Source organism: Myxine glutinosa, chromosome 1 (assembly GCF_964187855.1).
Source record: "Myxine glutinosa chromosome 1, kmMyxGlut1.1, whole genome shotgun sequence".
Taxonomy (NCBI): Eukaryota; Metazoa; Chordata; class Myxini; order Myxiniformes; family Myxinidae; genus Myxine; species Myxine glutinosa.
In genome coordinates, this window is record NC_136261.1 from 356,702,830 (window position 1) to 356,727,859 (window position 25,030).

General features: G+C 47.2%; 2 protein-coding genes across 4 annotated transcripts in view; both read right to left on the minus strand.

Moving 5' to 3' along the window:
• TMEM127 (transmembrane protein 127) overlaps nucleotides 1–9,951 on the minus strand; it is a 33,353-nt gene extending 23,402 nt beyond the window's left edge. The window contains exons 1-5 of one of the 2 annotated variants that reach the window (XM_078769937.1): nucleotides 9,908–9,951; nucleotides 9,292–9,541; nucleotides 7,557–7,721; nucleotides 5,561–5,655; nucleotides 3,828–4,008 (exon numbers count right to left, since the gene is read on the minus strand). In XM_078769937.1, coding sequence (XP_078626063.1) covers nucleotides 3,828–4,008; nucleotides 5,561–5,655; nucleotides 7,557–7,721; nucleotides 9,292–9,541; nucleotides 9,908–9,922 — 706 coding nt within the window. In that variant the 5' untranslated portion in view covers nucleotides 9,923–9,951. Of the gene's footprint in view, nucleotides 1–2,814; nucleotides 4,009–5,560; nucleotides 5,656–7,556; nucleotides 7,722–9,291; nucleotides 9,542–9,907 lie in introns of those variants that run through there. The other variant, XM_078769938.1, reaches the window with a different exon arrangement.
• Nucleotides 9,952–12,161: 2,210 nt separating this feature from the next.
• GTF2H4 (general transcription factor IIH subunit 4) overlaps nucleotides 12,162–25,030 on the minus strand; it is a 52,562-nt gene continuing 39,693 nt past the window's right edge. For both annotated transcript variants that reach the window (XM_068099249.2, XM_068099254.2), the window contains exon 13: nucleotides 12,162–12,509. In XM_068099249.2, the coding sequence (XP_067955350.2) occupies nucleotides 12,340–12,509 (170 nt within the window). In that variant the 3' untranslated portion in view covers nucleotides 12,162–12,339. The remainder of the gene's footprint in view (nucleotides 12,510–25,030) is intronic.

Here is a 25,030-nt window from a genome sequence, read left to right on the forward strand (position 1 = left end):
CAATGATCTTGAAGTCCTTGGTTTCCACGGTGTCAAGCAGAGCAAGGTGTGAGGCAGGGGCGCCAGGCCAGAAGGGAGAGCAGTACTTCATCAAGCTGCGGATAAATGTCTTACAGGTGGATAAGACTTCAGGTGTGCAAAGGAAGGATTTTGTACACTTAGTTTTAACCAAATCTCATTGGATACAACGATGTGCGTTGCATCACATTCAATGTCATATTTGACAGACTAACAACGGTACCCGCCCTACGGGCAGGGCTTCAATTGGGAGGCCCAAATAAAAAGGCAAAATATCAGAAATTGACTTTTTTTATTTTAAACGATTCATATAAACATCCGTTGAATCATATCACACGCAAATCATCAAAATCTAAACGGTACATGGCGTCCATTTTGAAAAAAAGATTGAATTCTGCAAAACGGAAGCGGCCGCTACATGTCTTTCTCAGTCGCACGTTTGTGTGTGAAGAGTGCGAGCCGAATCTGTAACACGGAAGCGGCCGCTTCACCTGTTTCTCAGTCGCTTTGCACACGCTGTCGTGTTACTTCAGAGCCTCACGTTTATATCGGAAGAGTTTGTCAGGAGTCGATCTACTCTCTCCTGGTACATAGAATAAACAGTATTTGTAGAATTTCAACAAAAGCCACATCACTGTTCATATCGGTAAATATTATTCCATCGTGTTTGGAAAAACTGGAAAACTTGGAAAAGCAATATAGCCTATTTTACTCCCAGGGTTCCCAGGAATACCAACCCAAAATATCGTTGCGATCGATCGAGCCGTTTTTGCGGTACCTTCGAACGGACGGACGGACATTTGGTGAATTATAGTAAGATGAGCAGCCATTTTCCACAATATGAGATCCTGGCAATGGTTCAACTGTAATGGAAAATGCAGTGTTGGTGCTGCCAAAGCAGTTACTGAGCTACAATCCTTATTGGGTTCCCACTCCAACTTAGCAAGTCAAGGCAGGAATTTGGATTTTGTTCAGGGGGCCGACAATAGATCGCACTCTTTGCGAAGGATACCGTACAATCTTTAACATTCAACAACTATTGCCAGGAGACGGGACCCCCAATTTAAAGTCCACCCGAGGGATGGCACACTCATTGATAAATCACCCCACCTGTGAAACACCGGGATGACAGTTTCTAGCTGGGTCAGGATTCGAACCCAGGCAAGAGCGCTTGGTAGGAGAGTGTGTGCACCTCGAGGCTAACCTGCCAGCCCAACTGTATAATACAATAGCCAAATAAATAATAAACCTGCGAATAGAAACTTACTTGTGCAACAAATATACCCTGTGGCATTCCATTTATTACATACGCAAAAAAATGGCAAATTTTTAAACACCTTAGCCCCCATACATTGGAGGCGATGTATCGACTTTCACGTATCCGAAGCAATGATTCACCGTCAGTTCATACAATCAAGGACCAGTTACGAATCAGAATACACAACTTTATTTAACAATACATTTTGTTTGTACAAGTGAAAATAAAAACAATACCAAGATTATAAAGTAGAAGATGGCAAAGCGCAGGCCTTTCTTTAAAAGCAGATGCAATAAGGTTAAAACCATCTCGAGGCCAAATTTTGTTCAGGCTAAAGAATAGGGTGATGTTGTACATCCTTGTTCAACACGCAATAAACACCTTCACATACTCACCTTTTCCTGTGAGAACTAACAGCACACAAACTGTAAGAACAGACAGATTACACGTGCGTACATTATGCAACGTGCAAGCAGACACACAGATTTTTGTTTTCTCCGTCTCTAGATCAAATGCAAATCATGCACAGACATAATATCGTGCCCTCCCCCCCCCCCCCCCCCCCCCCCCACACACACACAAAAAAACACCAGTGAACAACTGGGGTTAAGGCTCTATATTCAGCGGGAAGAGGTAAAGTAAAGGTCCCAAGGTAATTTACAATCAGCCTACAACGCTAACTCGAGCACAGTCCCAGAGCCAGGGAAAGGCCACACCGTTTTTGCACCACATTGCAACTGCTCACCTTCTGGTTGGGCAAATCAGTGAAGGTGAACAGGATCTCAAATTGGAACTTCACATTTCCGAGGACGTCACCGAAACCGCTAGAGTAACACTAACTGCTTGTTACTACAAAAAAACAAACAAAAAAAAAACAGCCATCAAAAACATAATAGCCTAAAAAATAAAAAATAAATAAAAAGAATCGCTGTTGTGTTGCAATGTAATGATTTCATTTGTTCGTTAATATATATCCTAGTTGCCAATGCACAGCCTACATTGGTTTAACAAGCCGCATGTGACGACGTAGGAACCTCAAGCCAACCAGAGGCAGGTATTGTCTTTTGAGACGAAACAATGGCTGTGTATGTTTGTTCAAATCCAACCGATTGCAATTGCACTTTGAACCAAGAAAAGCATAATTTCTAAGCCTGATAGAAGAAGTAGAAGAAGAAGAAGAAGAAGAAGAAGAGGAAGGATAAGAAGAAGTAGAGAAAGGATAAGAAGACGTAGAGGAAGGATAAGAAGAGGAAGGATAAGAAGAGGCGGAGGGCTAAGAAGAAGAGAAGGGTAAGAAGAAGAGGAAGGATAGGAAGAAGAGCCGCTCCTTTCGCTTCTTCAGACGCATAGGGCTGCCGAGACAGTTACCTTGACTATGGCGGCACAATCTTGAAAAGGCTCACCTCTCCGACGCCTACCATATTTTTCGGCGTACAAGTTCATACTTTTCACCCTGGAAATCCAGGCCTCGAATTATAATCAGAAATGACATATCTAAGGTTTAAGACCTTAAATTGCATAAATTTTTTTTTTTTTTTGCAAAATGTGATTTTTTTTCTCTCCTGAATCAATTTTATTATTGTTAATTTAAAACTCACTGCTCAGAGTGAGCAAGCTCTTTTGTGGATTAAAATGTTCTAGTATAACAATTGTCAGGTGATTAAAATGTCAGGTGTTCATGTTCATTAAGGAGTCGTGAACTGCGCCAAAATGTCGGTGATGCGCTACGAGGAAGTGCTAATAATGATTCTGTGGCTTGTTTGTAAATACTCTACATCCATCCGATAACAAACATGTTGGAAAACTATTTACATTCCTAATTTATTCAAATAATAAGCACAAAACAGCTCATTAATATTAATAGCTCGTGATGTGTTCTGAGTGTCACGGAGGAATTGACACGTCGATTGTTCTACCTGACAGTTTTACAAACTGCCGAACTACCGTAGTCGAATTCGCCTCGACTTGTATTCCACATCGACTTTTACGCCAAAAAATACAGCAGTCGATAGTCTTGCTGGTGAAGGCTAGTGTCGATCTGCGCCGGCGGACAGAGAGAACGATGGATGGAATCAGCGGGGACGTTGTTCGAGGTCGGCTAACTGTCGTGGGAAGCAAGCGAGACGCTGACGTTTCGGGCGTCAACCCTTCCTCAGAGCAAAAGAGATATTTTATACCTCAAATGGCGGTTAGCATACCTCAATCAGCGTACGGCAATTTCATCCAAGGAAGAGGTCGTCACCCGATCGGGTATGCACTGTGAATAATAAACCTTGTAAACTAGTCCAAGGCAGAGGCATTCACTCCATTTTTCAGCCAGAAAGAAAAGGGACGAAAAAATCCATAAGTCCTCCGATAAGAGAATGAGAGAATTTTTTTTTTTTTTTGTAACAATATGTAGAAAAAGAAAAATTAATGTTGATGAAAAGGCACAGTATATCCATTTTCATATAGCCGAGGATGGCATAATGGTGGGTTGAAAGTGAACGGAGAGTCTGCAGCTATGGAGCGTACGCCGGCGGAGGGGGCAGGCCGATGGTCGACGGAATACCGTGGGTCGTGCTTGGTGGCAAATCGACTTCATCGGCTTGTTCCATGCTCTGCAGGAGCCTCAAAGCTTGCTCTTCCTCAGGGCCTGGGTGATGGCGGAGGAGGTTGGCGGCCGATGCGAGCACGGAGCAGCCTCCTGCCGCGGCGAGAAGGTAGAAGCTGAAGCCAAAATGTACCCAGACCTGAAAGCAAAGCGACATGGCTGCCAGTTACGTTTCAAGTGCCAAACGTTGGTCGGATTTTAAAGGGACTTGTTAAAAAGCAACAACAACAAAAAAAAGCTATCGCAAATGAGGAACACCATTTATTTATTTATTCACCCTTTTAAGATGAAGGTTTTATTTTAACCTCTACGTTTGTTTATGAAGAAACGTTAGATGAATGCATTACATTGAGGGAATTCGTCTTTCTAGCACAGGAAAGCAATACCAATAATCGTGTCGATTCCTGCTTGAATGCGTGTGCTAAAGTTCAAGACGGTGACAATAAGCATGTTGGGTGAAACAATAAATAATTCGGAAGTTTCTCATCAAACATGAAGCCAAAAAAAAAAAATACAGACGATTGGCCACCATAACTCAACTAATGCTGGCAGATGGGACACAGACTAACATCCATCCGAAGGACGACACACATTGATGTCAAGCCTTGCCCCAAAATACCAGGATGACAGGATGACAGTTGATAGCTGGGTCGAGATTCAAACCCAGGCTCGATGGCTTAGAGGGGAATTGCATACCTCTCGGCTATCCAGGCAGCTCCAAAATTACGTATCACGCTCGAACAATAGAACAGTGTACCCTTGCATGGATTACAGGTACCATGAATGGATAATGGACAAATCAACATCGTTTATTAGGATTTGACCCTGGCAGATTCAGCACCATGAGCTCCTAATATATATAATATAAATAAATGTTCGGAAATTCCAAAATATTAGATATATGGTGTTGCAGCACAATATTGCAGCTACATTCTCCTCAGCAGCTATTGCTCTGTGAACAACAAAATGTAAAATAGCCCCGTGGGGGACTGACGGTTATTTCCCCACGATTTCTGTGGTTTTTAAATAAATTACATGAATTCGAGGTGAAACCCCCCCTTTTCAGCTTCTTATGGGGGCAAATCCGGATGGGGAGCACAACCCCATGAGACTTTACTGTCCTGATGTATTGTACCAAATTTGGTCTGCACCACACATGTCGGTGTGGAGAAGATTATGTTTACGTGAAAATGAGGGATTCGGGGATGGGGCCTGTGGCCCCCATTCCCGGGGGGGAGATACAACCATGTGGAGCATAACTTAAGGTTAGGGCATGGTTCCGATGCCTCGTGGCAAGTTTGGTCTGGATCTGTCCAGCGGTTTCTGAGAAGAAGATTTTTGAATGGCACACCAATATTTGGGACAAAAGCCCCCTTTCAACACCTATATAGGGGGCACATCCAGATGGGGAGCACAACTCCATGACACTTTACTGTCCTGATGCATCGTACCAAATTTGGTCAATATCGGTTGGCTAGTTTGTTAGGAGTAGATGTTTAAGTCAAATCTTAACGGACGTACGTACGGCCGGACACCGGGACCCACTCTATTAGGTTATTTCAGAAAAATAACCGAAAAAGGAGTCCTTTTCACATTTTTTGTTTTCCACTTACTTGATCACTTTAGGCCCCCCAAACCAAAGAGTCAGCAAAACATGCGGAAGAATAAGGAACCAATTGGGAAACACTAACTTGGCTGCCACGATGCATCTTGTGCTGGACTTGAAGGGTGTACAGGAGTTCTGAGGTCCAGTAACAGAAGCCCACGGCTGTGGCGCAGTGAAGGACTGAGGATGTAAACGGGTTTAATGTGCGTATTTAGGGAAAAAAAAAAAATACAGGTGAATTAAAAACAAGTGAATTAACCTGAGAATAAATTTACAAAACGCCAAATTTGGAGAACAGAAAAAAAAGAAATCAAAGTTTAACACCCGATTAAAGTCTCATCTCATGCAGGTCGGTGGCCTCTCCGATTTAGCTTTTTCTGTTTAAAGTAACCCTCCCACCCCTCCCGTGGTTTAAAACATAGGGGCAATACCCCTGGCGCTCACCTGGTAGAATAAACAGTATATTGCACTGACAAAGTATTTTAAACCAATTTCAATGGTTGCTAGAAGACAGGGCAACATGTTGAATCATACAACATAATCATAAGACTTTAAACAAACAAAAAAATACCTATTTTGGGGGGAAACCCCCTCCCCCAACCCCATAGACATCCTAAGATTCCAATTTTTCTAATGCCTTGAACAAACATTGATACATCCCAGGTGATGAAGGTTGTGGTGGTTTCATCAGAATTGTGTGTGTAGTTTCTGAGAAGAAAGCAAATATCTATTTTGGGGGGGCAACCCCCCGTAGATCCCTAAAGGGGTAGTTTTTTTTTTAATGCCGTGAACAAACTTTGGTACCTCACGGGTAGTGAAGGTTGTGGTAAAGTTTCATCAAAATTGCGTGTGTAGTTTCAGAGAAGAAAGCAAATTCCTATTTTGTGGAGGTTAAACTTGGATCCACTTTGACCCCCGGTAAACCCCCTTACACCCCGATTTTTTTAAATGCTGCGAACAAACTTTCGTCACAACACAACAAATACAATTTGTGGCAAGTTTGGTCACAATCCCTTCAGTGGTTTCGGAGAAGAAGTTGCAAGTGTTTATGGACTGACGGACGACACGCCATCGTATAACCTCCCCTGAACTTCGTTCCAGATGAGCTAATAATAAATAAATAAATAAAAATCAGCCTTGCAATCCACCTCAACTCCTATGCTCCTCTTTTCTCCCATCTGTGGGACTACCTTCTCGAGATTGTTCAACCCCACCCTCGCCTGAAGGAATTCAAGCAGGTGGCACATCAACACTTCACATGACTATCCCCCCTCCCCCTCCATATTCCACAAACTTTTATATCCCCAATAATCCTACCTAACCTCAAACAGCCCTCTTACTTGCAGGTTACCGTTTCCTCCCATCTTCCCTTCACTTGTATGTGCCCAGCTAAAGCACCATTGCCTCATTACCCTGTACTAGGGCATGCCCGTACTATATATATATCTAAAATTATATCCCCCCCCTCTATTTACATGAAATGGTTTGGTCCAAAGCGAACGGCCTGCGAGTACGGTGACAATCCCCCCCCTCTATTTACATGAAATGGTTTGGTCCAAAGCGAACGGCTTGCGAGTACGGTGACAATCCCCCCCCTCTATTTACATGAAATGGTTTGGTCCAAAGCGAACGGCTTGCGAGTACGGTGACAATCCCCCCCCTCTATTTACATGAAATGGTTTGGTCCAAAGCGAACGGCTTGCGAGTACGGTGACAATCCCCCCCCTCTATTTACATGAAATGGTTTGGTCCAAAGCGAACGGCTTGCGGAGTTTGGTAAAGAAATCGCCATAGCTCGGTAACTACTTGTCCGATTAATATGAAACCTTGAAAAGGCACATCCTCGGGTCCCCAGCAATATACCTGGCAAGTTTCAAGTATATCGGACCCGTGGTTGTCGAGAAACAGCGGTCACAGACAAACATACAAACATACAAACATACACACAGAGATTACTGGAATTATAGATAGATGTTGCCATTCTACCTCACTCTTCCATGAGCCTAGACTGTGAATCCCAAAACAAAACCACAGTAGTGGCATAAATGAGGTTGTAGAGTAGGCCATTCAGGAAGACAAACCTGTGAGGACGTGGAGGAACGCGTATCGTCGAGTGACCTTCAGGACAGGCTGCTTGGGACCGAGAATGTCCAAAAGAAAGCCGGCCAGGCTGCAGAGCAGGGCGAGGAGCGAGAAGGCCAGAACGACCCTCAGCATAAGCACCGTCTGAGGACTCACACAGAGATCTATAGATGGAGAGAGACAGGAGGGAAAATAATTTTAAGATCAGGAGAAAGAAATTAAGAGAAAGGGGATGGGGTAGGATGGGGTAGGGTGGGTGGTGGGTGGTGGACGATGGGTTGGGGAGGAGGAGGGTGGACGATGGGGTGGGGAGGAAGAGGGTGGACGATGGGGTGGGGAGGAGGATGGACGATGGGGTGGGGAGGAGGAGGATGGACGATGGGGTGGGGAGGAGGAGGATGGACGATGGGGTGGGGAGGAGGAGGATGGACGATGGGGTGGGGAGGAGGAGGGTGGACGATGGGGTGGGGAGGAGGAGGGTGGACGATGGGGTGGGGAGGAGGAGGGTGGACGATGGGGTGGGGAGGAGGAGGGTGGACGATGGGGTGGGGAGGAGGAGGGTGGACGATGGGGTGGGGAGGAGGAGGGTGGACGATGGGGTGGGGAGGAGGAGGGTGGACGATGGGGTGGGGAGGAGGAGGGTGGACGACGGGGTGGGGGGGAGGAGGGTGGACGACGGGGTGGGGGGGGGGAGGGTGGACGACGGGGAGGAGGGTGGACGACGGGGAGGAGGGTGGACGACGGGGAGGAGGGTGGACGACGGGGAGGAGGGGGAGGAGGGTGGACGACGGGGAGGAGGGGGAGGAGGGTGGACGACGGGGAGGAGGGGGAGGAGAGTGGACGATGGGGTGGGGAGGAGGGTGGACGATGGGGTGGGGAGGAGGGTGGACGATGGGGTGGGGAGGAGGGTGGACGACGGGGTGGGGAGGAGGGTGGACGACGGGGTGGGGAGGAGGGTGGACGACGGGGTGGGGAGGAGGGTGGACGACGGGGTGGGGAGGAGGGTGGACGACGGGGTGGGGAGGAGGGTGGTCGACGGGGTGGGGAGGAGGGTGGTCGACGGGGTGGGGAGGAGGGTGGTCGACGGGGTGGGGAGGAGGGTGGACGACGGGGTGGGGAGGAGGGTGGACGACGGGGTGGGGAGGAGGGTGGTCGACGGGGTGGGGAGGAGGGTGGTCGACGGGGTGGGGAGGAGGGTGGTCGACGGGGTGGGGAGGAGGGTGGTCGACGGGGTGGGGAGGAGGGTGGTCGACGGGGTGGGGAGGAGGGTGGTCGACGGGGTGGGGAGGAGGGTGGTCGCCGGGGTGGGGAGGAGGGTGGTCGCCGGGGTGGGGAGGAGGGTGGTCGACGGGGTGGGGAGGAGGGTGGTCGACGGGGTGGGGAGGAGGGTGGTCGACGGGGTGGGGAGGATGGTGGTCGACGGGGTGGGGAGGAGGGTGGTCGACAGGGTGGGGAGGAGGGTGGTCGACGGAGTGGGGAGGAGGGTGGTCGACGGGGTGGGGAGGAGGGTGGTCGACGGAGTGGGGAGGAGGGTGGTCGACGGGGGGTTGTGGTGGTGGACCATGGTGGGTGTGTGGTGTCGGACAACGGGGGTAGGAGGGTAGAAGATTCGGAGAGGAGGGAGACCTCCCAATTGTTCACCATTTCCCCCCCCCCCCCACGTACATCACATGGGGAGAGGAGGGTGGACGATCAGGGTAAACGTAAAGACGGCTGCTCGGTCTCCAAACTCACCCTTTCCTCCGCCACCTTGCAGTCCGTCTGAAATCCCGACCCTATCCCTGGGACAAGACCCTCCATGCAGGCGGAACCACGTGGGCTCGGCGAGTGCTGCACACACACAGGTGACCGCGGCGGCAGCAAGGAGTGCAGCGGCGAGGCTTCGCTCCGAGTACTTGAGCCGGGAGAGAGGACGGCGACAGGCAGAGTAGGAATGGGAAGCGTACATGTTATTGTTGAGAGAGACGAGGTCGACGCCAGTTGTCTGAATAAAGCAGATTAAATTGGGGGAAAGAAAACGCTCGAACGGACAATTACTGGGAGAAAAGAGAAAGGGGGAGAAGGGGCTAGGGGTGGGATTGATCTGATTATATCGAATCGTTCGGGTACAAAATGAGATTTTAAAAGTGAAAATAACGTGAAGGGACCAAGTAGTGAATCAGGAAGAAAGGGGAAAATGAAAAGAAAAATCGAATCTTGAGATAAACATGGAGAAAGCAACTGCCGATAAAACAGGAAGATGTCAGATACTGTGCAGTTACCGAACTAAACAAAACAACACAAAGAAGACGAGAGAGAAACGTCGATACAATCAAAGTTAACCAGAGAAAAACAAACGTCAAAACCCTACTTCCGCTTCCTTCATATGCGGAAGTGACGTCACGTTACGCAATAAAAAAAATTCACGTCAGAAATATCATCGTAGAATGAAGCGTATGGCAAACGCAAGACGATGACGTCATTACGCTCTTTTGTTGTACCACATGAACGTTAACATGTACTTTCCACAGGCGTACAGGTTACATATTTGTAAAGAGCTTTCGTTCAACTCAAAGTGCTGCGTTCGTAAGGCCTATTATCATATCTTGTGTGTTAAAACCAGATAACAAATGTATTTTCTACTGAAGACTACTGCAAGTTGCAACTTATACCGTCATGGCACGAAACACCGAATCGGAACAACGCTCTGAAAGAACAACAGATTCCATGAATGTTATGCTCACCAAAATAAAAGTTCGATTAAAAAAAACAATAAGGGATACTGTCTTCCACAGTTTATTTAGCATAATCTTATGATTACCGGCGTGTACGCTTTTGACTCTCCAGCACGAGTAGACATTTGATTCGCCCTTTTCAGTGGCCATGATGGTGTAGTCGACGGCTCTGGCAGCTAACGTTTTCCATCGTTCACAATTACAATAAAAAAATGAAATGATGAAAGCGGTGCAGTGCAGATATTTTGTGCAAGTTCGGTGCTGATGTCTGCGCGGAAAGGCCATCACCCTTGTCAAATCATTTTGGCCAAAATAAAGATGGCGTCCAGCATGGGCACGTGTGCTTTGGAACAGAGGTGCGTCATTAAGTTCCTGGTGAAGGAGAACATCAAAGCAGCTGAAATTAACAGGAGACTGTCCGAACAATTTGGTGATTCACGTCTTTCCCGTAGCTGCGTGTTTAAATGGTGCAGCGAGTTCAAAAGTGGCCGCGAAATGGTGAGCGATCTTGAGCATTCATACATGCGACCAACTGCTGTCACCCAAGCAAACATTAAACGTGCGAAACAGTTACTCTTGGATAACCGTCGGATCACTATCCGTGAAATTGCCGAACAATTGGACGTCAGCATTGGAAGTGCAGCCACAATCATTCATTCCCACTTGAAGTTTAATAAGGTGACTGCGAGGTGGGTACCAAAAGACCTCACGTTTGAGCAGAAGGCAACTCGGGTAGCCATGGCAACGGAGCTCCTGGAACGGTACAGGAGGGAGGGAGATGATTTTCTGAAGAGGATTGTGACATGTGATGACACTTGGGTCCATCATAGCAGACATTGTTCCCCACCATCCCAAAAAATGAAGGTTCAGCCATCGGCTGGAAAGGTTATGGCGATAGTGTTTTGGGACTTGAATGGTTTAATTCACGCAGAATTTCTTGAACGAGGTAAAACGATCAGTGCACAGCACTATATCGAATTGTTACGCAACGAAGTGAGTCGAGAAATCTGCAGGCGACGACCGGGTACGCTGTCTCGGGGAGTGACTTTGCTGCACGACAATGCTCGCCCTCACACGGCCAATGCGAACCCTGAAGCTCTGGCAGAGATAGGGTGGGAAGTCCTAAATCATCCCCCATGCAGTCCAGACCTGTCACCGAGTGATTTTCATCTCTTCGGACCACTCAAAGAACATCTGGGGGGCACAATGTTTACCAATCGCGAAGACGTCAAAGCGCGCGTCCTGAAATGGTTGTCCACCCGTCCAAAAGGATTCTACGCAGACGCCATCAAGGGGCTACCGCAACGATGGGACGAGTGTGTCCGTGTATCAGGCGAATACCTTGAGAAGTAGATGAGGTTTCAACCTCCTCGTACTTCATTTTTCTAGTATGAACCCCCCCTTGCCCCCCACATCAACCTTTAAATGCCCTCCTAAATAACATTACAAAAATTGTGTGTTATAATATTAATATTCTTTTCTCGTTTGTAAAGCCATGTCATTCACATTCATTCTAACCCTGGTGTTGGGCTAGCGGCTAGGGTGCCGGCTTAGGATACCAAGGATCCTGGTGTTCGAATCCCGGTCGATTGCTGAATTAACGCCAGGGGGGTTGACTCAGCCTGTCATACCTTCCGAGGTCGGCTAATTGAGTACCAGCTCACTGGTAATTCCCTGTTTGTCGTTAAAGGCGGCAAAAAGGGTTGGCGTCAGGAAGGGCATCCGGCCGTAAAACATTGCTTCAAAAAGGGGACCGAAAAACAACAACAACCACGGTTCCCGAAAAAGGCCAACCCCCGCTTTGCGGGGAAAAATGGCCTCTAAAGGTGTTTTTTTTTTTTTTTTTTAAAGCCATGTCATTCACAAAGGTGAGAAGGAATTATGCAAATATTAGTAGTAAATAGTCATTTTTATTAGTTTTATACAAAGTAACAACAGAGGTGAAAAGAAAATGGGATGGCCAAGTGGGGAAAAGGGAAGATCAAGTTGTGGGAAGACAGGAATGAAAAAGTGGATATGTCGTAAAAGTATTAATTCATTCAAAGTTATATTGCTCTTTCCCCTCCCATCAGTTGTTTTTCTGCCTTTTCCAGAAGCGCTTGAGATCAGCATGGCCCTCGGACGTGACGACGAGGACGCGCCTCGCGGCGTTTTCCCACAGGAGAACACCACGGCCCGTGGCTCGGTCACGCAAAACATCGTAGTCGGACTGGGACAGGAACTGGTTGTAGAGCACGCCTGGAAAAAGGGAACATTGCATCGTCACCGAGAAGAATTTGGTGAACAAAAAAAGAGAACATTTGCCACTGAAAACCTTCTCGTGCACATTCCAAGTATGGGACAACCACCGGGTTTCAACTCGTTCCGTCCCCCGGTTCAGGAATGTATAGAAGTCAAACACTAATCAAATGACAACGGCTCGGTGGAGAGCATACCTCCGCCAGGCTGAACAGTTTACGTTTTGAATCCCACCGATAGGGCAAATCAGGATCCGGACCTGAACTAAAATCTAATCGGCTTTTTAACCAACTGATCCACCTACTTTTGTCATAAGTGGTCCATAATTTTTTGAAATATCATGCCACATATAGTTTTTGGCCTAAGCACTCAATGGTGAAGAATCGCTAAAACAATTAAATAATTATCGTATGCGGATCGGTATCGAGATCTTCACCAAAATCGAATCGATTCAGCCTTGTCACACACCCAACCTGTCCACCAAGTTTCGTCCGAATCCGTTCATAACTTTATGAGATATCCTGTTTACAGACAGACAGGACTGAAAATATAATCTCCATCCACCTTCGGTGGTAGTAATGTATGCTACAAGTAAATACACCATTTTTTAAAATTATTTAAAAGGATGTAGCGACGGGTGGACAGGATGGCCCAGAGTTACACACACTCACCTCTAAGCTGTCTAGCCTGGGGTCAAATCCCAACCCAGCTATAAACTGCCAGCTCGGTGTTTCACAGGCAAGGTGATTCATCAATGTGAAAAAAACGGATGGATGTGAAACTGGGAGTCCCATCTGCCAGCATATGCTGGTGGACATTAAAGATTCTATGGTGTCCTCGCAAAGAGTCGGTGAGCATCACCAGCACCATGGCCAAATTCTAAATTTCTGCCCGAACGAGGCGAATGTCAGGCCAGGCCGTTTTGTGGAAGACTTGTGCCAAGATTCCCCCGGCCGACCCCACAAGGTGGATAATAGTGACCGTTAAAGAAGAAGATGTAGGGATGATATGCCAAAAAGTATGTAAATAAGGTCGGGATGGTCAAAATAAATTATCATGTGAATCTATCCCGACATCTTTTTTTGACATAGTTGGTGCATGACCATCCTTTCGTCCATTTGCAATTACTAGGACGTGCCCGTACGTGGGTGCCCGTTCCTTGCCAAAAAAAAATAAAAAAATGTCTTCGCCCATGCATGCATGGGCGTGCCCATGGGCCCATGGGCGTGCCCGTAAGTGCGTGATGTGACCGTACAATGAATGTATCGTCCCGACGCCGCAGCTCGGATGGCGCTGCAGTTAATCGGGCCTGTATCGGCAGAGTTATTATAAACGTGTACTACAATCGATCGTACCTTACAGCGTCTGCTCGCCACGTTCAGCATCAGTACGTCGTCACTATGACTATCCGTAAGTCCGGAAGTGACGTCCTCATTTGACTGTCCGGAAGGTCGCATATCGCAGTTACGATGAATCGCAAATTAGTTTTAATTAGTTTTAAAACATAGTTTAACGCCAACATAGTTTGCCAACGTGAAATAAATGAATACGCTCTCAAATGTGCCGTCCGAGGCAGAGTCTGTTCGCCACGTTCGGCACACGTGATAGCTCGCTGCTCTCTGATTGGTTGAATCGTTTTTTGGACATAGCTCGGTAACTACTTCTCCGATTAATATGAAACCTTGAAAAGGCACATCCTCGGGTCCCCAGCAATATATCTGGCAAGTTTCAATTAGATCGGACCCGTGGTTGTCGAGAAACAGCGGTCACAGACACACACACACACACAGAGATTACTGGAATTATAGATAGATAGTGTGTTGATTGTATCCATGTATGAATTTGACCAGTGAAATAATAAAATGCACACAAATGTGCATACGTGCATGCACACACACACACACACACACACACACACACACACACACACACACACACACACACACACACACACACACACACACACACACACACACACACACACACACACACAGACTGACACACACACACGCCGACACACACACAGGCCGACACACACACAGGCTGACACACACACACACAGGCTGACACACACACACAGGCTGACACACACACACAGGCTGACACACACACACACACAGGCTGACACACACACACACACACACACACACACACACACACACACACACAGGCTGACACACATACACACACACACACGCTGACACACACACACGCTGACACACACACACACACACACACACACACACACACACACACACACACACACACACACACACACACACACACACACACACACACACAGGCTGACGCACACACACAGAGACCGACGCACACACACAGAGACCGACGCACACACACAGAGACCGACGCACACACACAGAGACCGACGCACACACACAGAGACCGACGCACACACACAGAGACCGACGCACACACACAGAGACCGACGCACACACACAGAGACCGACGCACACACACAGAGACCGACGCACACACACAGAGACCGACGCACACACACAGAGACCGACGCACACACACAGAGACCGACGCACACACACAGAGACCGACGCACACACACAGAGACCGACGCACACACACAGAGACCGACGCACACACACAGAGACCGACGCACACACACAGAGACCGACGCACACACACAGAGACCGACGCACACACACAGAGACCGACGCACACACAGAGACGACACACACTTTTATTGCACTATGAAATACAGTCACGTGAAAAAGTAAGTACACCCCATGTAAAGTTTTGACTTTTTCAACATATTTCAACATACAGCTATTTGATCTTCATTTCAACAATACTGATAGATAAAGGTGATATAATATAACAAATATCATGAAACATTTACATTTTGTAGTCCATTGTATAATTTAAATAAACAACAACACAACAACATGCATTTTAAAGGCCATTTTCCCTGCTAGAGCGGGGGTTAGCCTTGCGGTCCCCATGACAATCTTCTCCATTTTGCCCTATTTTCTGCATCTCTCCTTGTTAACCCCCTTGCCCGCATTTCTTCTTCCACCATCTTTAGCCAAGTCTTTCTTGGTCTTCCCCATCCTCTGCTTCCTTCTACATTCATTTCCATCACTCTTCTCAACCGGTAACTTTCATCCTTCCTCAACACATGACCAAACCATCTCAACCTGTTCCTCTTCACAGCATCAATCACAGGCTCTATTCCCATCATCTTTCGCAATTCATCATTTGTCTTCCTCTCTCTCAACGATACTCCGCACATCCGTCGAACCATTCGCATTTCCACCCTTTCCAACCTCCGTTGCTGCTCTACGTTCATTACCCATGTCTCGCTCCCATAAATCATAACACTTCTCACACATGCAGCATACACCTTTCCCTTCAGCTTCAACGACACTCCCCTCATCATCAGCACGCCACTCAGTTCCCGAAACTTCTTCCATGCACATCTCACTCGAGCAACCGTTTCCGAGTCTGATCCACCTTCTCCATTCAGCATGTCTCCGAGGTAGCAAAATGTTTTCACACCTTCCAGCTTCACGCCGTCTCCAAGATCCAACTCAACATTTCCTCCATCTGCAGCTCCCTCTGTGCACACCTTACATTTGAATGTAGCTGCCACACTGGTTAATGACCCTCTCAGACCACTACATTTTTGATGAACCCACTCAGTGCACATTGTACATTGAATGGAGTTCACTCCGACACCCTTCCTACACACAGCACAGGGCCACTTCCCAGTTCTTTCCACCTCACCACATGCTTTACCACTTGCCATCACCTTCGTCTTTCCGATATTCACCTTCAGACGTTTTGTCTCCATCCATACTTTCCGCAATCAACACCAGATCATCTGCATACAACAACTCCCACGGTAAACCCTCCTTTACGTTCTGAGCCAGCACCTCCATCACAGCTACAAATAGTATTGGACTTAGTACCGACCCCTGATGCACTCCCACCTTCACCTCAAACTCACCACTGTTCCCGTCCTTCGTCCTTACAGCTGTGTGCGCTCTTTTGTACATTGCCATCACTACTCTGATCAACCATTCCTCCACTCCTAACTTCCTCAATGCCCATGTCAATACTTTGCGTGGTACCCTATCGAATGCTTTCTCCAGATCAACAAACCCAAGAAGCAACCTCTTCCTCTTCTCCATGTACTTCTCCTGCAACTGCCTCACAATGAAAAGCGCGTCTGTTGTTCCTCTTCCTGGCATGAATCCAAACTGCATTTCGTCGATCTTCACTTTCTTCCTTATCCTCCTCTCCAACACCCTTTCCAATACCTTCAATCCATGCTCCAATAACTTTATCGCTCGGTACGAGCCACACTCCAGAGGGTCACCTTTCCCCTTGTATCGAGGGACGAGGGTACTCAGTTCCCAATCCACTGGAATGCGGCCTTCTTTCACCACCAGATTACAGATCTCTGTCATTCTCTTCACACCCCAACTTCCTGCTGCCTTCAACATATCTCCCACAACTCCCGTCGGCCCTCCCGCTTTTCTACCCTTCATTGCTTTTATCGCTTCCTCAACTTCCTTCTCAGTTATCTTCTCTGCCGGTCCTAAAACTGGGTTACTCTCTATGTTGCCATCCCATTCATTCTCTGTATTCAACAGCATTTCCATATATCTTTTCCATCTTCCTTTAATTCCATCTGGGTCAACAACGATTTGTCCCACTTCATCCTTCAAGCAACTCACCCCCATCACATCACACCTCTCTTTCGCTATCTGCTTTGCAATCCTGAATACTGCTTTCTGACCCTCTTCCGAATCCAAGCGTTCTCCGAACATTTTCCTACATGCCTCCTGCGCCTTTGCTACCTCTTTCTTTGCAGCCTTCCTGGCTGCCTCATAACTTTCATGCTATGCTGTTTCTGCTCCCGTACCCTTCGCCTTCTGCCACTCCTTGAACTTCTTCCTCTTCTCGTCAATCCTCTTTCCAACTTCATCATCCCACCACCATGTTTCCGAGTGCCTCGGTGGTCCTTTTGTCCATCCACATACCTCACAAACGGCTCCCAACAGACTAGCTTTCATCGACATCCAACCACTTTCAAGCTCAACCACATCATCCTCGACCCTACTCAGCCTCTCTTTTAATGCCTCCCTTACTGTCACCTCTTTCAACCTCCACACCTTCATTCTCGGTTGGTACTTCACCCGCCAAGCTCTCCTCGCACCTTTCACCCTTACGTCGCAGACAACCAAGTGGTGCTGTGAAACAGCCTCCTCCCCCGGGATCACCTTTGTGTCCCGGAGGTGCCCCCTATCTCGCCTACGCACCATGAGGTAGTCAACGGTTGTCGTCGACCCACCTGACGTGTATGTAACAAGCTTATTATCCTCTTTCTGGAACTGAGTATTACAAATCAACAAATCAGCTCCATCAGCAAACTCCAAAATCCTTTCACCTTCTCCATTTCTCACACCATATCCGTAACCCCCATGAACTCCGTCAAAACCATCCATACTCCTTCCCACATGTCCATTTAGGTCTCCTCCTACCACAACAACTTCCTCATCTTTCACGTTTTCCATCAGCTTCTCTATCGCACACCAGAACTTGTCCTTTTCTTCATCGCTTCGACCAACCTGCGGAGCATATCCCAAGATGACGTTCACCAAGAGCTTTCCAATCATCATTTTCACCATCATCAACCTATCACTCACTCTCGTCACACTCACCACACTGTCTACAAACTCCTCAGAAAACAGGACACCAACACCATTCATGCCCTCCAGGCACCCTTGCCACACAAACTTGTATTTCTGTCCCTGCCTACCCTTCACCATTCTCACACCACTTCCCTTCCATCTCGTCTCTTGCACACAACATATATGTCCACTCTTCTTCTGACCAATATTTCCACCACTTCTCCTGATCTCCCTGTCATTGTCCCTGCATTCCATGTCCCAAACCTCAGAAACCGATCTCCACTTCGGGCTGTACCCTGCCCATATGTAGTTGTAATTGTCATGGTTCCCTTTTTGAGGCAATGTTTTTTTTTATGGCCGGATGCCCTTCCTGACGCCAACCCTCTTAGTCGTCTTTTACGACATGCAGGGATACGGTGTACCTATTCTTATCCAGGGTACACACCGGGAAACGTTTAAAACATGGAAATTCTGGGGGGTGGGGGGGGGGGGGGGGGCGCGTCAAGGGAAAGATAAAATGAAAATAAACCCCTTCAGCCGGCACTTAGCTTGGCGTCCCAAAAAGTACTTTCAGGAGCTTGGCGGCTGTTGAAACTGGGGTAGCCACTCATGCGGGAAGTGGTCCAAAATGGCGGTGTAGAACACCGCGCGTCGAAGACACAACAAGCGTGAGGCGAGCAGATTAGACGGCCTCCTTTCGATTCTCTACCATCAAGTCCAATGCGGCCTTCAGCTTCCAAGAGCCCAGCAGTTGTCCAAAACCTCGTGTGGGGAAATGTGGTATCTGTCCGTCGTCTTGTCCACCGTCCACACGCGGCTCCAAGCTCCGGCGCGAAGAAGCCCTCCGTCCGCCCGCACGCTTCGCCAGGCCCCGATGCTTTATACGACTTACTTTATACGCATTGTTAAAAGTAAATAATGACAGATGTTTTCTTTCACAATCGTGCGAGATTTCCAGAACTCCTCGGCATCAAGGGAAAGATAAAATGAAAATAAACCCCTTCAGCCGGCACTTAGCTTGGCGTCCCAAAGAGTACTTTCAGGAGCTTGGCGGCTGTTGAAACTGGGTTAGCCACTCATGCGGGAAGTGGTCCAAAATGGCGGTGTCGAACACCGCGCGTCGAAGACACAACAAGCGTGAGGCGAGCAGATTAGACGGCCTCCTTTCGATTCTCTACCGTCAGGCCCAATGCGGCCTTCAGCTTCCAAGAGCCCAGCAGTTGTCCAAAACCTCGTGTGGGTTAATCGAGATCAACGTTCGTATCTTTCCGGAGCCGTACAATTCCTGGAATTAACGTTTTTGAGCATCCAATGACCATGCTCTCAGTCCGTGGTGAGAAGGAAGCAAGGCCGCGTCGCGAGCTCCGTGATCTCACACATGCACAGCCGCCATCTTCAATGGAACCTAAACCATCATCGTTTCATCCAAATCTGGGGGCAGGGTTCCCTTTGCCATCACAAGGAAGAACGATGTTGTCAAGGAGATCAGCGATGTAGTTTTTTGTTGGAATCTGCCCGGTGAGGCTTGGTGGTTGGTGTAATTGTGGTGGTATAATTTAAATAAACATTAATGCAAATTTCGCATGTGGAAAAAGTAAGTACACCCTTGGCTCTAATAGGTGGTATTGCCCCCTTTGGCAGAAACAACCTCAAGTAGGCATTTCTTATAACTGTCTACCAGTCTCTGACATCGACTGGGAGAAATTTTTGCCCACTCCTCCAAGCAGAAATCTTTCAGCTGTGCAATGTTTGAGGGGTTTCTTGCATGCACAGCTCGTTTCAAATCCCCCCACAACATCTCGATGGGATTTAGATCCGGGCTTTGACTTGGCCATTCCAGAACCCTCCATTTCTTTCTTTTCAGCCATTCCTTGGTGGATTTACTGGTATGTTTAGGGTCATTGTCATGTTGCAAGGTCCACCTTCGGTTGAGGTTCAACTTTCCGACAGATGGCCTCACATTATCCTCAAGCACCCTCTGGTACAATGAAGAATTCATAGTGGATTATATGATGGTGAGCTGCCCAGGCCCTGATGCAGCAAAGCTGCCCCAAACCATAATATTTCCACCACCATGCTTTACAGTTGGTATGAGGTTCTTGTGGTCAAATGCTGTCTTTGGTTTTCGCCAAACATGTCTTCTGGTACTGTGGCCAAATAGCTCCACCTTTGACTCATCTGTCCAGAGCACATTGTTCCAGAAGTGCTGGTCTTTGCCGAGGTGTTCATTGGCAAACTTCAGTCTTGCCCTGATGTTCTTTCTGGACAGCAAAGGTTTCCTCCTGGCACACCTCCCATGTAGATCAAATTTGTGCAGCCTCTTTCTGATGGTAGACTCGTGCACTTTGACATCAACAGTGGCAAGAGCTACCTGTAGGTCCCATGATGACATTCTGGGGTTCTTAGAGACTTCTTTCAGCATCTTGCGGTCTGCTCTCGGGCTGAACTTGCTGGGGCGGCCTGGCCTGAACAAGTTGGCAGTTGTTTGGAATCTTCTCCACTTGTCGATGATTTTCTGGACAGTCGAATGATTGATTTCAAATTGTTTGGAGATCTTTTTAAATCGCTTCCCAGACTCGTAGGCATCTATAACCTTATTTCTGAAGGCCTCAGAGAGCTCTTTTGATCTAGGCATGGTGACGCCGGACACTTCAACAACAAAGAGCAAACCAAACTAAATGTCTGAGGTTTAAATAAGACAGGTTCCTCCAAGATCCTCTCTAACGATGTTCTAATCATTTGCACCTGAGCACCTGATTCTAATTTTAGGTATTTGAAGTAGTGATAAATGTAGGGGTGTACTTACTTTTTCCACATGCGAAATTTGCATTTATGTTTATTTAAATTATACAATGGACTACAAAATGTAAATGTTTCATGATATATGTTATATTATATCACCTTTATCTATCAATATTGTTGAAATGAAGATCAAATAGCTGTATGTTGAAATATAATAATAATAATAATAATACATTTATTTTATATAGCGCTTTTCAAGAAGCCCAAAGGCGCTTTGACAGAGTACAAAAAAAACAAGTGCAAAAACACAAATCAATAGTTAAATAATCAAAGCAAAAGGAAGGAGAAGGAGAAGAGATACAACAACAACAACAACAACATGCATTTTAAGGCCATTTTCCCTGCTAGAGCGGGGGTTAGCCTTGCGGTCCCCATGACAATCTTCTCCATTTTGCCCTATTTTCTGCATCTCTCCTTGTTAACCCCCTTGCCCGCATTTCTTCTTCCATCATCTTTAGCCAAGTCTTTCTCGGTCTTCCCTGTCCTCTACTTCCTTCTACATTAATTTCCATCACTCTCCTCAACCAGTCACTTTCATCCTTCCTCAACACATGACCAAACCATCTCAACCTGTTCCTCTTTACAGCATCAATCACAGGCAATATTCCCATCATCTTTCGCAATTCATCATTTGTCTTCCTCTCTCTCAATGATACTCCGCACATCCATCGAACCATTCGCATTTCCACCCTTTCCAGCCTTCGTTGCTGCTCTACGTTCATTACCCATGTCTCGCTCCCATAAATCATAACACTTCTCACACATGCAGCATACACCTTTCCCTTCAGCTTCAGCGACACTCCCCTCCTCAGCACGCCACTCAGTTCCCGAAACTTCTTCCATGCACATCTCACTCGAGCAACCGTTGCCAAGTCTGATCCACCTTCTCTATTCAGCATGTCTCCGAGGTAGCAAAATGTTTTCACACCTTCCAGCTTCACGCCATCTCCAAGATCCAACTCAACATTTCCTCCATCTGCAGTTCCCTCTGTGCACACCTTACATTTGAATGTAGCTGCCACACTGGTAAATGACCCTCTCAGACCACTACATTTTTGATGAACCCACTCAGCGCACATTGTACATTGAATGGAGTTCACTCCGACACCCTTCCTGCACACAGCACATGGCCACTCCCCAGTTCTTTCCACCTCACCACATGCTTTACCACTTGCCATCACCTTCGTCTTTCCGATATTCACCTTCAGACGTTTTGTCTCCATACATTCCTTCCACTTGTTCATCTTTTCCTTCAGCCCATCCATACTTTCCACAATCAACACCAGATCATCTGCATACAACTCCCACGGTAAACCCTCCTTTACGTTCTGAGCCAGCACCTCCATCACAGCTACAAATAGTAGTGGACTTAGTACCGACAACTGATGCACTCCCACCTTCACCTCAAACTCACCACTGTTCCCGTCCTTCGTCCTTACAGCTGTGCGCGCTCTTTTGTACATTGCCATCACTACTCTGATCAACCATTCCTCCACTCCTAACTTCCTCAATGCCCATGTCAATACTTTGCGTGGAACCCTATCGAATGCTTTCTCCAGATCAACAAACCCAAGAAACAACTTCTTCCTCTTCTCCATGTACTTCTCCTGCAACTGCCTCACAATTAGTCCGTGGGCTGAGTAGGGTTTACATGCACCCCCCCTCCCCCCCCCCCACAATTTAACTTCCCGGGTATGTCCATGTACCCCCCACCCTAGGGGTTAGGGAAAACCATATTAACAGAAAAAAAACTCATTCCCAAGGTACCTCCCACGCATATTTTGATGTTACCCCCCCTGTGTCAGTGATTTCTGAAAATTAGGGGTAGGCGAAATTCAAATGGCCATAACATTTTACCTCATCATCCTATGGTTGCATATGACCCCTCAAAATGTTTGTCCTGGGACACTCTTTACAATGATATGTGTTATATGCAAATGAGGTCACTATTGAGGTCACCAGAGGTCAAACTATGAGGGAATGAGTTTTTTTTCTGTTAACATGGTTTTTCCTAACTCCTGGGGTGGGGGGTACATGGACATACCCGGGAAGTTAAGTTGTGGGGGTGGTGCATGTAAACCCTAGTCAGCCCACGGACTAAATGAAAAGCGCGTCTGTCGTTCCTCTTCCTGGCATAAATCCAAACTGCATTTCGTCGATCTTCACTTTCTTCCTTATCCTCCTCTCCAACACCCTTTCCAATACCTTCATTCCATGCTCCAATAACTTTATCGCTCGGTACGAGCCACACTCATTCTCCTCGAGAAGGAGAAGAGATAGTCAGGGGTTAAATGCTGTGGGTTAAATGTTGAATGCAGTGTTGAACAGGTGGGTCTTGAGTGATGTTTTGAATGTGGTGAGTGAGGAGGAGTCGCTGATGGTGTGAGATAGTGAGTTCCAGAGGGTGGGAGCAGCGATGGAGAAGGCCCTGTCCCCCCAGGATCTGAATTTGGTCCGCATGGGGGGGGGGTCAGGAGGTTGATACCAGCAGAGCGGAGGTTGCGGGTGGGAGTGTGTCTGGAGAGGAGGTCAGTCAGGTAGGATGGGGCCAGGTTATGGAGGGCTTTGTAGGTCAAGAGGAGGATTTTGTACTGGATTCTCTGGGGGATGGGGAGCCAGTGAAGCTTGTAAAGGACGGGGGTGATGTGGTCACGGGTCCGGGAATGGGTGAGTAGACGGGCAGCGGGGTTCTGAATGTATTGGAGTTTATTGGTGATTATTGAGGGTGAACCAAAGAGGAGGCTGTTGCAGTAGTCCAGACGGGAGGTGATGAAGGCGTGGATGAGGGTTTCTGCAGCCGTGGAGGAGAGGGATGGACGGAGACGGGCGATGTTTTTCAGCTGAAAGAAGGCTGTCTTTGTGATCTGTTTAGTGTATTTGTCGAAGGAGAGGGTTTGGTCAAAGATGATGCCAAGATTCCGGATGTGAGGGGAGGTGGATACTGGGAAACCGTCGATGTTGAGGGCAAAGTTATGGGTGGATTTGGTGAGCGTTTTTGGGCCAATGATGATTATTTCAGATTTATCATAGTTAAGTTTGAGGAAGTTGATTTGAAGCCAGGATTTTATTTCAGTGATGCAGTTTGTCAGGATAGAGTGGGTGGCGGTGGAGATGGACTTGGTGGAGATGAAAAGCTGGATGTCATCGGCGAAGCAGTGGAATTGGAGACCATGACGGCGGATTAAGTGACCAAGGGGGAACAGGTACAGGATGAAGAGGAGGGGGCCAAGAACTGAACCTTGGGGGACACCTTGGGGGAGGGGAGCAGTGGGGGATTTGCAGTTATTGATGGGGATGAACTGGCGTCTGTCGGAGAGGTATGAAATTATGTAGTATGTTGAAATATGTTGAAAAAGTCAAAACTTTTTCATGGGGTGTACTTACTTTTTCACGTGACTGTATCTTGTCATTAAAACTGTAAAACTGCCAGTTGAACATGAACAGAAGAACACAAAGATGTGAAGGCTGAACAGTGGACAGACTTGAAAATGTTTTTCTGTTGTTGGTCTCTCCTTAATATTTCACCATTAACCAAAACCATATAGGTGTGATCAGCCCTCGGCCAATTGTCACCACAAGCTCTCCCCACACCAGGTTGATTGATGGGTATTGTCCCACCAACCCCTCGTAGCCCTACACATGAGGTGCTATGCCTACTTTGTGGAATCCTTTCAAGTGGTGAAAATTTTGAGTAGTCATGAATATTCCCACTGTAAAATGCAGTAGATTCGCATTTAAACCACATTCTGAGCTTAAAGCAATTTTGAGTTGGCTGTCTGAAAAGAAGAAGAATCACAAACGTGCTATTTTGAATCAGTCAGTTTTGTAGTTCAGCAATGCTGTCCAAAAGTTTCATGAGAATTTCTGGATGTGAAATTCTCCGCAGATGACCGAAAGGTTTATAAGTTTGTATATTGGTGGGTTTTTTGTTGATTTGTGCCGCAGTGAACCTATGGAGTGTCCATGCCATCCCTACATAGTCTACCGACTTCCTAATGACAATTGTTTTTACAAAATCTACTCGATATGAATATGTCATGTATTGGG